The sequence below is a fragment of the Bufo gargarizans genome, chromosome 2, assembly GCF_014858855.1.
Source record: "Bufo gargarizans isolate SCDJY-AF-19 chromosome 2, ASM1485885v1, whole genome shotgun sequence".
NCBI classification, from domain to species: domain Eukaryota; kingdom Metazoa; phylum Chordata; class Amphibia; order Anura; family Bufonidae; genus Bufo; species Bufo gargarizans.
In genome coordinates, this window is record NC_058081.1 from 352,692,310 (window position 1) to 352,704,834 (window position 12,525).

At 40.2% G+C, this 12,525-nt stretch overlaps 1 protein-coding gene across 1 annotated transcript in view; it reads left to right on the forward strand.

Moving 5' to 3' along the window:
- Nucleotides 1–12,525, forward strand: part of FBXO38 (F-box protein 38) — a 96,293-nt gene that overhangs the window by 66,032 nt on the left and 17,736 nt on the right. The window contains exon 17 of the mRNA XM_044280703.1: nt 11,511–11,613. Within this exon, the coding sequence (XP_044136638.1) occupies nt 11,511–11,613 (103 nt within the window). The remainder of the gene's footprint in view (nt 1–11,510; nt 11,614–12,525) is intronic.

The window sequence follows — 12,525 nt, forward strand, 5'->3', positions numbered from 1 at the left end:
ATTCTGACAGAAGCATTGCGCTGCTGTCAGATTACACGCAAGTCGGTGTATGCAGCGCTGCAAGACGAGATTTCTCCTCTTCAGTAAAAGATACGTTTGCCAAGGCATACGAGCTGAGGAGGAGGCGGCGTACCTATGCTTTGGCAAACACTTTGTATATAAAAATAAAATAAAAATCCCGGCAATGATTTATTCATCCACATCGATTGATGTGAATGGAGAAATCTGGTTTGCCAGGGCATACGAGCTAAGTGGGTATGGATGTTGGGTGGAGCTCCTATGTCCTGGCAGACGACTTTCCCCTCCTTTTTTTTTTTTTTTGGCAGAGATTTTTTCATCCACATTGATTGATGCGAATGAAGAAATCTGTGCCGTTCATTTTTTTTTTTTTCAGCCCAGAGGCTGAACGGAAAAAAAAATCTCATTACCTGTATGCTCAATATAAGGAGAATAGCAGAAACTCCTAATGCTGGCCATACATGTAATGATTGCGGAGACCCTCAAATGCCAGGGCAGTACAAACACCCCACAACTGACCCCATTTTGGAAAGAAGACACCCCAAGGTATTCGCTGAGGGGCATATTGAGTCCATGAAAGATTTTAATTTTTGTCCCAAGTTAGCGGAAAGTGAGACTTTGTGAGAAAAAACAAAAATAAATCAATTTCCGCTAACTTATGCCAAAAAAAAAAAAAATTTCTATGAACTCTCCATGCCCCTCACGGAATACCTTGGGGTGTCTTCTTTCCAAAGTGGGGTCACATGTGGGGTATTTATACTGCCCTGGCTTTTTAGGGGCCCTAAAGCGTGAGAAGAAGTCTGGGATCCAAATGTCTAAAAATGCCCTCCTAAAAGGAATTTGGGCACCTTTGCGCATCTAGGCTGCAAAAAAGTGTCACACATGTGGTATCGCCGTACTCAGGAGAAGTTGAGGAATGTGTTTTGGGGTGTCATTTTACATATACCCATGCTGGGTGAGAGAAATATCTTGGCAAAAGACAACTTTTCCAATTTTTTTATACAAAGTTGGCATTTGACCAAGATATTTCTCTCACCCAGCATGGGTATATGTAAAATGTCACCCCAAAACACATTCCCCAACTTCTCCTCAGTACGGCGATACCAGATGTGTGACACTTTATTGCAGCCTAGGTGGGCAAAGGGGCACACATTCCAAAGAGCACCTTTCAGATTTCGCAGGCCATTTTTTACACATTTTGATTGCAAAGTTCTTCTCACACATTTGGGCCCCTAAATTGCCAGGGCAGTATAACTACGCCACAAGTGACCCCATTTTGGAAAGAAGACACCCCAAGGTATTCCGTGAGGGGCATGGCGAGTTCCTAGAATTTTTTATTTTTTGTCGCAAGTTAGTGGAATATGAGACTTTGTAAGGAAAAAAAAAAAATCATCAATTTCCGCTAACTTGTGACAAAAAATAAAAAATTCTAGGAACTCGTCATGCCCCTCACGGAATACCTTGGGGTGTCTTCTTTCCAAAATGGGGTCACTTGTGGCGTAGTTATACTGCCCTGGCAATTTAGGGGCCCAAATGTGTGAGAAGTACTTGGCAATCAAAATGTGTAAAAAAAAAAATGGCCTGCGAAATCCGAAAGGTGCTCTTTGGAATATTTGCCCCTTTGCCCACCTTGGCTGCAAAAAAGTGTCACACATGTGGTATCGCCGTACTCAGGAGAAGTTGGGGAATGTGTTTTGGGATGTCATTTTACATATACCCATGCTGGGTGAGATAAATATCTTGGTCAAATGCCAACTTTGTATAAAAAAATTGGAAAAGTTGTCTTTTGCCAAGATATTTCTCTCACCCAGCATGGGTATATGTAAAATGACACCCCAAAACACATTCCCCAACTTCTCCTGAGTACAGCGATACCAGATGTGTGACACTTTTTTGCAGCCTAGGTGGGCAAAGGGACCCACATTCCAAAGTGCACCTTTCGGATTTCACCGGCCAATTTTTACAGATTTTGATTGCAAACTTCTTCTCACACATATGGGCCCCTAAATTGCCAGGGCAGTATAACTACGCCACAAGTGACCCCATTTTGGAAAGAAGACACCCCAAGGTATTTTGTGATGGGCATAGTGAGTTTATGGAAGTTTTTATTTTTTGTCACAAGTTAGTGGAATATGAGACTTTATAAGAAAAAAAAATCATCATTTTCCGCTAACTTGTGACAAAAAATAAAAAGTTCTATGAACTCACTATGCCCATCAGCGAATACCTTAGGGTGTCTACTTTCCGAAATGGGGTCATTTGTGGGGGTTTTCTACTGTCTGGGCATTGTAGAACCTCAGGAAACATGACAGGTGCTCAGAAAGTCAGAACTGCTTCAAAAAGCGGAAATTCACATTTTTGTACCATAGTTTGTAAACGCTATAACTTTTACCCAAACATTTTTTTTGTTATCAAAGACATGTAGAACAATAAATTTAGCGAAAAATGTATATATGGATGTCGGTTTTTTTTGCAAAAAATTAGCAGCTGAAAGTGAAAAATGTCATTTTTTTGCAAAAAAATCGTTACATTTTGATTTATAACAAAAAAAAGTAAAAATGTCAGCAGCAATAAAATACCACCAAATGAAAGCTCTATTAGTGAGAAGAAAAGGAGGTAAAATTCATTTGGGTGGTAAGTTGCATGACCGAGCGATAAACGGTGAAAGTAGTGTAGTGCAGAAGTGTAAAAAGTGGCCTGGTCATTAAGGGGGTTGAAGTGGTTAAAAAGAATGGGAGGCAGAAATGATGCGGCTGCCGGTGCAATTTCAGGGTTGGTGTTGTCTTCCGAAATTCCACGGGGGGGAAAAAAAAAACAATGTGAACAGGCCCTAAAGTGTAACTGTCATTTCATTTTATTTCTAATATTGTGTAGGGACAGAGATACTAAATGGGTCGGCAATGATGTTGGATAGTTTAATATGAATAAATCATGTATACACACAGGTCTGCTAACCAGTATGCTGGTGCTGCACTCGGAAAATTGCTGCTGATGGAGGGTTTCGTCAGTCAGCGTCCTCCATTCGAGTACACTGGAGACAGGATGCACATGCAGTAGTTTCCTTATCTGTGCCAAGTGTAAGTGAATGGAGGCCGCTGATGGACAGCATCATCCATGAGTGGCCATGTTCTGCCTATTGCTAGCTGCATGCATGAGCTGTTATCAGCACATGTACAAATAGTAATATAAACAGGCCAACCCCTTTAAACATTTTTATTAGGGAAAGAAGTTTCTTTGTACTAGAAAACAGGGCTTAAAGAGACTTAGCAAAGCTGTAAGTGAATGTTGCCAAGAAGAGTCTGTCTTCATTTCTTCCGAATGCTCAAGATGCATAAGTGTAACGTACAGAGACATACAGCCTGCCATTTGTAACTAACCAAGCCCCTTGGTATGTACGTGTGACCTAACTATCGCTATACATCACGCTGCCTATCTGACTTGTTACACCCAGGCATCTTCAGCACGTAGTAGAACGCTGAAGACAGACTCTTCTTAGTAACACTCACTTAGAGCTGTGCTAAGAAGACTCTTGACTCCCTATTTTATGGTATAAAGAAACATCTTTCGCTAGTAAAGCATACTACAAAAATGTTTAACATCTCTGTCCCTACACTATATTAAAAATAATCTAAAACAACAGTTACACTTTAAAGGCTATGGGCATCTCTGAAGTGACTTTAATATTGTTTCCTAAATAAAAACGTGTCCGAAATAAAAAATTAAAGCAACGTTCTATGTAGTCTTATGTCTGTATAGTCAGTATGTGTAACTACATCACATACTGTAGGTGGATGTCCATTTGTAATAGTTTTGATAGTACACTGTTCCCGGCTTTGTGGGCTCTTTCTGTTCTCCACTTCCCTACTGTCCAGATTAGTGTCTTATTACACTGCTCTATATTCAGACAGGACGTGCATGGCTAGACAGTAAACACGTTCACAACGCTCATTTGCATCAGCCTGTTACACAGTCAAATGCAAAGTGAATTTTCTGTTCTATTCAATATCGGCAGCAATAGGTGGCAATAGTTTTGCATCTTTCATCCTGAGGCCTGGGTCTCCTAGGCAACTGTCAGCGTCTTACTGTGTAAGACGCTGACAGTTCAATTCAGTACAATACAGAATGTATTGTACTTAATTGAGAACCAACATATACCTCAGATAAATATAAATGACAGAGGGGCCTAGACATACATAATGCAACGCCTACACGAACCAACCCAATAGCCCTCATGAATAATGCCAGAAAATACCCATATAATATATCCTGAATCTTTTATTATACCAAATAAATGTTAGGAAAAGGTGAAAACAAAAGAAAAGGGGAAGGACATATTGATCTCCTCACTCCTGATACCCCTGATAGAGGGAATCGCACAGGTACTCAGCTGATTATGATTATGATGTAAAGTGTCCCTGGGTAAAACATGTAAAAATAGCTCCCACAATGCACAGATGATCGTAGTTGATGGTGCAACAATAATATACACACGATGAATGGGGACCACAGTGTCCGGTTTAAAATAACACAAAATGGATAAAGAGGTCTGCATATCAAAGTCATATAGGGGTCAAATGTGACATAGCAGCTTAAAATTATCCCAGTGAAATCTGCCCTCCAAAACCCATATGGCGCTCCTTTCCCTCTGCACCCTATCATGTACCCATACAACAGTTTACAACCACATATGGGGTGTTTCTGTAAACTGCAGAATCAGGGTAATAAATATTGAGTTTTCTTTGGCTGTTAAACCTTGCTGTGTTGGGGTCCATTCACACGTCCGCAAAATGGGTCCACATCCGTTCCGCAATTTTGCGAAACAGGTGCGGACCCATTCATTTTCAATGGGGCCGGAATGTGCTGTCCGCATCCGCATTTGCGGATCCGCACTTCTGGATCTGCACTTCAGTTCCGCAAAAAAATTGAACATGTCCTATTCTTCCGCAGTTGCGTACAGGAAAAGGCATTTCCTATGAATGTGCCAGCGATGTGCGGTCCACAAAATGTGGAACGCAAAACACATACAGAAATGTGAATGTACCCTTACAGGGAAATAATAGATTAAAATGGAAAATCTGCAATAACAAAAAAGTGAAAATTTGAAATTTCACCTCTAGGTCCACAAGAATGAAAGGAATATAAAGGGTTAACAAAGTTTTCATATATCCGTTTTGAATCTCGTTCCTTTTCCCTGGCTGTGAGCGGTCCGCTTTGATTGGATCGCGCTCACAGGCAGGGAGAAGGAGACGCCCACAGCGGAAGACTGTGTCTCCTCCCATTGCGAGTTTACTGCTCATTATAATACAGCGCGCCAAATCATCGGGGGCCCCCATGCAAGGTAATACCATAATTAGCCTATGTCAAAACTGATGAAAGGTCCTCTTTAAAGTGTTTCTGTGATCAGAAATAATGTTAAGTAGCTGACTGACATTAGCGATGGGCTAATGTCAGCAGTACATAACAGTGTGCTTTATAACTCCCTGTCTGCCACCGTTCGCGCTAAATAAACTTGTAAAATATGCTAATGAGTCTCTAGGTGCTATTAGGGCGTTGCTTCAGCACCTAGAGGCTCGGTCTACACAACCTTTGGCACGCCCAGGTCCAGTTGATTGACTCTCGAGTTCTCCTCAGTGTCCCATAAATCCTGCACCTGCGCCGTCTCGTTTAGTATTCGGCGCAGTGAGTGACGGACGCGCTCCTGCTGCCGGCTTCCTCACTGCGCCTGCGCCAAATACTAAATGGAATTGCGCAGGTGCAGGATTTACGTGATGATGAGGAGAACTCGACAGTCAATCAACGGGACCTGGGCATGCCAAAGGGTGAGTAGACCGAGCCTCTAGGTGCTGAAGCAACGCCCCAGTAGCACCTAGAGGCTCATTAGCATATTTTAAAAGTTTATTGTAAGAGAAGGGCAGCAGGCAGGGAGTTATAAAGCACACTGTTATGTACTGCTGATATTAGCCCATCGCTTATGTCCGTCAGCTACATAACGTTATTTCTCATGACACAAACCCTTTAACCACTTGCCTACAGCTGCACAACTTTATACATTGGGACGGTAGGCTGTCAACTGTAATCCACCGTGTATAGATGATGGGTTACATAACGATCTGCTGGCACTCTGTGGCGCTGCTGATCGCTGCACTGTCATTAGACAGCTGCAGTCGCAGTGAAGATCCCCAAGACCAGCCAAAGTGGTCTCCGAGCATGTGATCATTGTGACAAGTGTCACAATGGTCCTGTGTGAAGTAAAAGTAAATAAAGCTAGCAAGGGCACTTTTAGTTATGAGAGCGTGAACCCTGCTGGCTGTAAAGTGAACTGTGAATTAACCCCTTCATGTCTTGACTGTGTGTCTTTTCTAAAAAAAAATAATAGATAAAAAGTAAAAAGGCAAAAAATTATAGCTATAGTTATTTGTTTTAGGAATAGTATAGCACACTTTGTAAACACAGAAAAATAATAGTTATTTTTTGTAATAGTAAGGGTACTTTCACACTAGCGTTTTTCTTTTCCGGCGCTGAGTTCCGTCCTAGGGGCTCAAATCCGGAAAATAACTGATCAGTTTTATCTCCATGCATTCTGAATGGACAGCAATCCGTTCAGGATGTCTTCAGTTCAGTCTTTTTGACTGATCAGGCTTTTCAGAAAACCGTAGCATGTTGTATTTTTACCTCCGGCCAAAAATCCGGAACACTTTGACTGAATGCCGGATCCGGCCTTTTTCCCATTGACTTGCATTAACGCCAGCTCCGGCGCCATGTGTTCCGTCAAACCGGATCAGGCTTTTGCATGTTAAACCCGAAAAATGTGAAAAAAAAGTTAGTCCATAAATGGCGGATCCGTTTTTTTCAATGCCTTTTTTCATTGTGATCAAAATCCTGATCAGGATTCAAATGTAATCCGTTTTTCCGGATCCGGCGGGCAGTTCCGGTGACTGAATTGAACGCCGGATTCAAACAACGCTAGTGTGAAAGTAGCCTAAAGCAGACTTTGTGTAAAATATACAAATGCATTTTTTTCCCTTTTCTTTCATAAAAAATGGAGTCAAGTCTAGCAATATACCGTATTTATATTTTTTTTACCACAAAACATTTAATTTTAACCCCTTCAAACCCAGACCTGTTTTGACCTTCCTGCCCAGGCCATTTTTTGCAAATCTGACATGTCACTTTGTGTCGATAACTTTAAAACGTTTACTTATACAGGCCATTCTGAGATTGTTTTCTCGTGACAGTGGTAAAAAAATAAAAATACCAAATTTATCCCAATTTTTTTTACATTTGCTAATTTGTAAATGTATCTACTTTTATAGTAGATAGTAATACCTTCAAAAATAGTAATTCATTTACATTCCCCATATGTCTACTTCATGTTTGGATCATTGTGAAAATGACATTTTATTTTTTGGGGACGTTAGAAGGCTTAAAAGTATAGAAGCAAATCTTGAAATTTTTCGGAAAATTTCCAAAACCCACTTTTTAAGGACCAGTTCAGGTCTGAAGTAACTTTGTGAGGCTTACATAATAGAAACCACCCAAAAATGACCCCGTTTTAGAAACCACGCCCCTCAAGGTATACAAAACTGATTTTTACAAACTTTATTAACCCTTTAGGTGTTCCACAAGAATTGATGGAAAATGGAGATGACATTTCAGATTTTACATTTTAATAATTTTTTTCCCAGTAGCAAAGCAAGGGTTAACAGCCAAATAAAACTCAATATTTATTACCCTGATTCTGCGGTTTACAGAAACACCCCACATGTGATCATAAACTGCTGAACTGGTTTTTAGATGCCATGTCCCATTTGAAGCCCCCCTGATGCACCCCTACAGTAGAAACTCAAAAAAGTTACCACATTTTGGAAACTACGGGATAAGGTGCCAGTTTTATTGGTACTAATTTGGTGTACATATGATTTTTTATTGCTCTATATTACATTTTTTGTGAGGCAAGGTAACAAAAAAATAGATGTTTTGGCGCCGTTTTTATTTTTACAGCGTTTACCTGAGGGATTAGGTCATGTGACTTTTTTATAGAGCAGATCGTTACGCACGTGGCAATACCGAATATGTCTACTTTTTCTTATTTATTTAAGTTTTACACAATAATAACATTTTTGAAACCGAAATAAAGCCATAGCTTTTTTAACTTGCTGTTGCAATTTTTGTGATGTAATGTGACAAAAATTGCATTGTCTTAGATAGGGGCTAATTGTTTGTGGGATTAGGTGGCTGTTTTATTGATCGCTTGGTGTTGCACTTTTTGTTATGTTAAGTGACAAAAATGGCTTTTAAATTTTACACTGTTTTAATTTAAATTTTTTATGATGTTTATCGGTCAGGGTGGATCATGTGATATATTTATAGAGCCGGGTATTACGGACGCGGCGATACCTAATATGTGTGGGGTTTTTTTTCTGTTTTTTATTATAAAATAAGGGGAAAGGGGCTTTTTTTTTCTTTTTTACTTTATTAATTTTATTTATTATTTTTTTTTTTTACTTTTTCTACTTTATTTATGACATTCACTTTTGGGCGTCTGATCCCCTCTGCAATGCATTACAATACATCTGTATTGTAATGCATTGCCTGTTAGTGTGTGACAGCAAGTCATAAACTAACAGGTTGCCTGAGGCTGGATCTCCTCTGCTCCCGTAGAAGGCAGTTCCCGATGCTATGTAAGGCATTGAGCAGCCTCTGCATGGCATCGGGCTGCCTTGTGTTGCATCGGGTCCCTGCCACAGCAGCGCGGGGACTCGATGCGATCATTCACCTGACACAAACCTCTTCTATGTCGCAGTCAGTGTGGACCGCGGCATAGAAGAGGTTGGTGCGCCGGCATCGGCTTTTACAGCGATGCCGGCGGATACAGCAGGGGCCCGGCTACCACAGACTGTCGGGCCCCTGCAGTGATCGCGCGCACCACTCCTGTGCCCGCGCGATCACTATGACGTACTATTACGTCAAATTGCGGGAACTCAGTGGTTCCCATGACGTAACAGTATGTCAAAAGTCGGGAAGGGGTTAATTGAAAATACTTTAAGAATCAGTCATCAGAAAGCAATACACAAATAATCAACATACATAGATAGCATTACAATGCAACATCATCAATTAGCTGTAACATTAAAGTGGTTTTCTGGGATTACTAGGAGCAGGAAAGGTAAAAGAATTACAGCTACCTAGATGATCTGCATTTGTAACACCCCAGAGTGGTGTTACCACTTCTGCACCTTGCTACTGTCTTTATTGGTCTAACCTCATGTCATCTTATGCATTTATTCCAGGTCCTCCACATTGTGAATTTTTCTTTGTTTTCAATAAAAAAATAAAATAAAAATTATTCTCCATACATCTCCAAGATCATTATTACTTTTCTTCCTTTTTACCCCTACCCATAATACCCTCCCAACCCACCCTCCCCTTTGTGATGCGTCTCTCTGAAGAGGAGTCAAAACGAGGAGGACTAACATTTCCAAACACCCCATATCCTAGTCCTTTTATCCTCTATATTTCTCTGTTTATAAAGAACCTCATATCTCTTGATCTTATTCACCAAGTTTAACCATGTAGTCAGATTTGTTATATTCCGTGAAAACCAGACCCATGTGATCAGAAGTCTTGCCAAGAACATTACTTTTAACAAGAGAATCTTTTTAGGGCTCACTACTTTCAGTTTTTCAGTAATAGCCGTGTCAATTGCTTCATGTGCAAAAAATCTGCCCCAGGTGAATCACACTGTGGGCAATTAGATGTATATTCTATGTAGAATGTTAGATTGCACCAAGACGTGGTTAAAATTGTGAGACACTAATCTTAAATTAGACAATATACTTTCCCAGTCATCTACTTGTATCTTTGGACATTCAGTTCCCCAAGCTTTTTGACCGGGAGAACTTATATTGTTAAATCGTGCTTTAACTAATAATCTATAAAACTGAGCAATCCTAACCTTGTGACCTAGATACTCCATTAATTCATTGAAAGGTGTAGAAGTGTCTATATCTAACAAAGATTTATCTTCAAGACTAGAAAGTGCCAAACGAAGCTGAAAATACCTAAACCATGATAAATTAGTTATATTCTCTGTTTGTGCTAACTCCAATAGCAAAAGTATATCTCCTTTCTTCACTGCCCGTGCAACATAGAAAATATATATTTTTTGCCAATATTGCTCTCCTACTAATTCATCTAAAACCTGTAATGTGATAATTGTGCCAAAGGGGTGTACAATATAGGGATCGCTTTTTTCCCAGCCATGCTCTAAACAGTTTCCTTATTATATCCCCATAATCCTGCCGCTTATTAGATATTTGCCCAGATTCCAATAGAGTAAACGTTATCATAACCAGATCTACTAACCAAAGTCCTACAGAGTGGACTTTACTTCCATTGGGAATATAGCCATAACTGAGCCAATATAAAATAACCCTTGAAGTAAGAAAGAAAAAGGAGGATTGCACCTATCGGCCTATAGAGATGTTCCACTTTTAATCTTAAGCGCTTTATTCCCCAAATTAGATCATTAATAATTCCCTCAATTAATTTGAAGTATTTATCCTCAATCCATATTGGTAAAACACATGTGCGGTGTCACTTTGTAGAGAGTGGTTTGATAAAGGTTAGGGTACGCTTACCATCTGTGGTTGTGAGGAGTCACAACCACTGTAGAGTCTTGCTGGTAATTATAGTTCGCCGACCAGCACACCGGTTTGTTTCAGGCTGCAGCCGTAGTCACTCTGTGGTGCCCCAGTAGATGAGGTGTACACAGTGGAAGTATCAAAAGGAAAACTGGTAAACGTATTTTGACTGCTTTTTCCGGCGCTTAGTTGGAAGGATTCTGACCCAAGTCATCGGACAGATAAGGGGTTGACTTTTATTTGCAGGGTACTCAATGCGTTTCGAGGGCTGGATTGCCCTCTTCTTCAGGACTGTATACATTTATGATACCTTGATGTCTCATGTCCTTTTTCACTGCTCCCTTTTCAGAGTACAAACAGACAGTAATAGTTTTTTTGCTTTGAAATCTTTTGTAACAGCTAGAGAAAAAAAATCAATAGGAAAGGAAACATTTTCCATAATTTTATTTTTATTTTTTTATTATTGTATCTACCCTCTAATTGAAAAAAGAAAGGTCTAATGTGTCATATGGGAAATTTCAAATAAATGTATGTTGGCTCAGAATTTAGTTATTTGCAGTTAGCTATAGGCACATGGCTAAAACTGAAAACTTGGCCTGGTAAAGAAAGGGGGTAAACACTCTGGTAGTAAAGCAGTTAAGATTGTATTACTGAGAGGCACATGACAATAGTCTATAATATGCATATCAGAGGTTCTGAAAATGAATGAATGAAGATTGCAGTCTGAAATTTATTTAGGATAACACTAACATGTAAGAAGCATGTCCGTAGATAAGCACGTGATGTTATTGGAAATAGACTGTCTAGTCTGTATTACATTCTATACACGGATTAAATATGTTTTTCTAGGTTTTGAATCTTAAATCGAAGAACCTTGTGGGTATTACCTTAACTAACTGTGGCATCACGGATTTGGTCCTAAAGGATTGCCCCAAAATGATGTTCATCCATGGTAAGTTTATTTCAGATTGCTGGTCCGTATGAAAAAAAAATAATAATAATTGCTCTGCAAATACTTTGATAATCAAAGTATTAAAGGGCTTCTGTCACCCCACTAAACCTTTTATTTTATTTTTATTTTTTTGTTTACTTATAATCCCTACACTGCGATTTATGCCTACATAATCTAATTAATCATTTTGGTCCAGTAGACTTTGTTTAAAACATGCTTCAAAATATGCAAATTACCTTGCTACCAGCAAGTAGGGCGGCTACTTGCTGGTAGCAGCCGCATCCTCCGATCCTAAAATTGTGATTGACAGGGCCAGGGAACGGAATCGTTCTCTGCTGGCCCTGCCTCTTTGCATTTAAAACAGGCGCACTGAGAGGCGGCCGCTCCATCCTCAATGCGCCTGCGCCGGGTGTAGATGTGATGTCATCGGCGCATTGAGGATGGAGCGGCCGAGCCTCTGCGCCGATTGAAGACAGGTACGGCCGCGGCGCAGGCGCCAGATTGCATGAATGCAAACAGGCAGGGCCAGCAGAGAACGATTCCGTTCCCTGGCCCTGTCAATCACAATGCGGAGGGGGCGTCTTTAGGATCGGAGGATGCGGCTGCTACCAGCAAGTAGCCGCCCTACTTGCTGGTAGCAAGGTAATTTGCATATTTTAAAAGCATGTTTTAAACAAAATCTACTGGACCAAAATGATTAGATTATGTAGGCATAAATCGCAGTGTAGGGATTATAAGTAAGCAAAAAAAAAAAAGGTTTAGTGGGGTGACAGAAGCCCTTTAATGTAAATGTGCATAATGCTTGGTCATTTTAAATCTACCTTAATTCTCTCCACTTTTGCAAGGTTCGTATTTTGCTTTTGTGTTACTTCCTGGGATATGTCCATATGAATTAAAGGGTTTGCCGTAGGG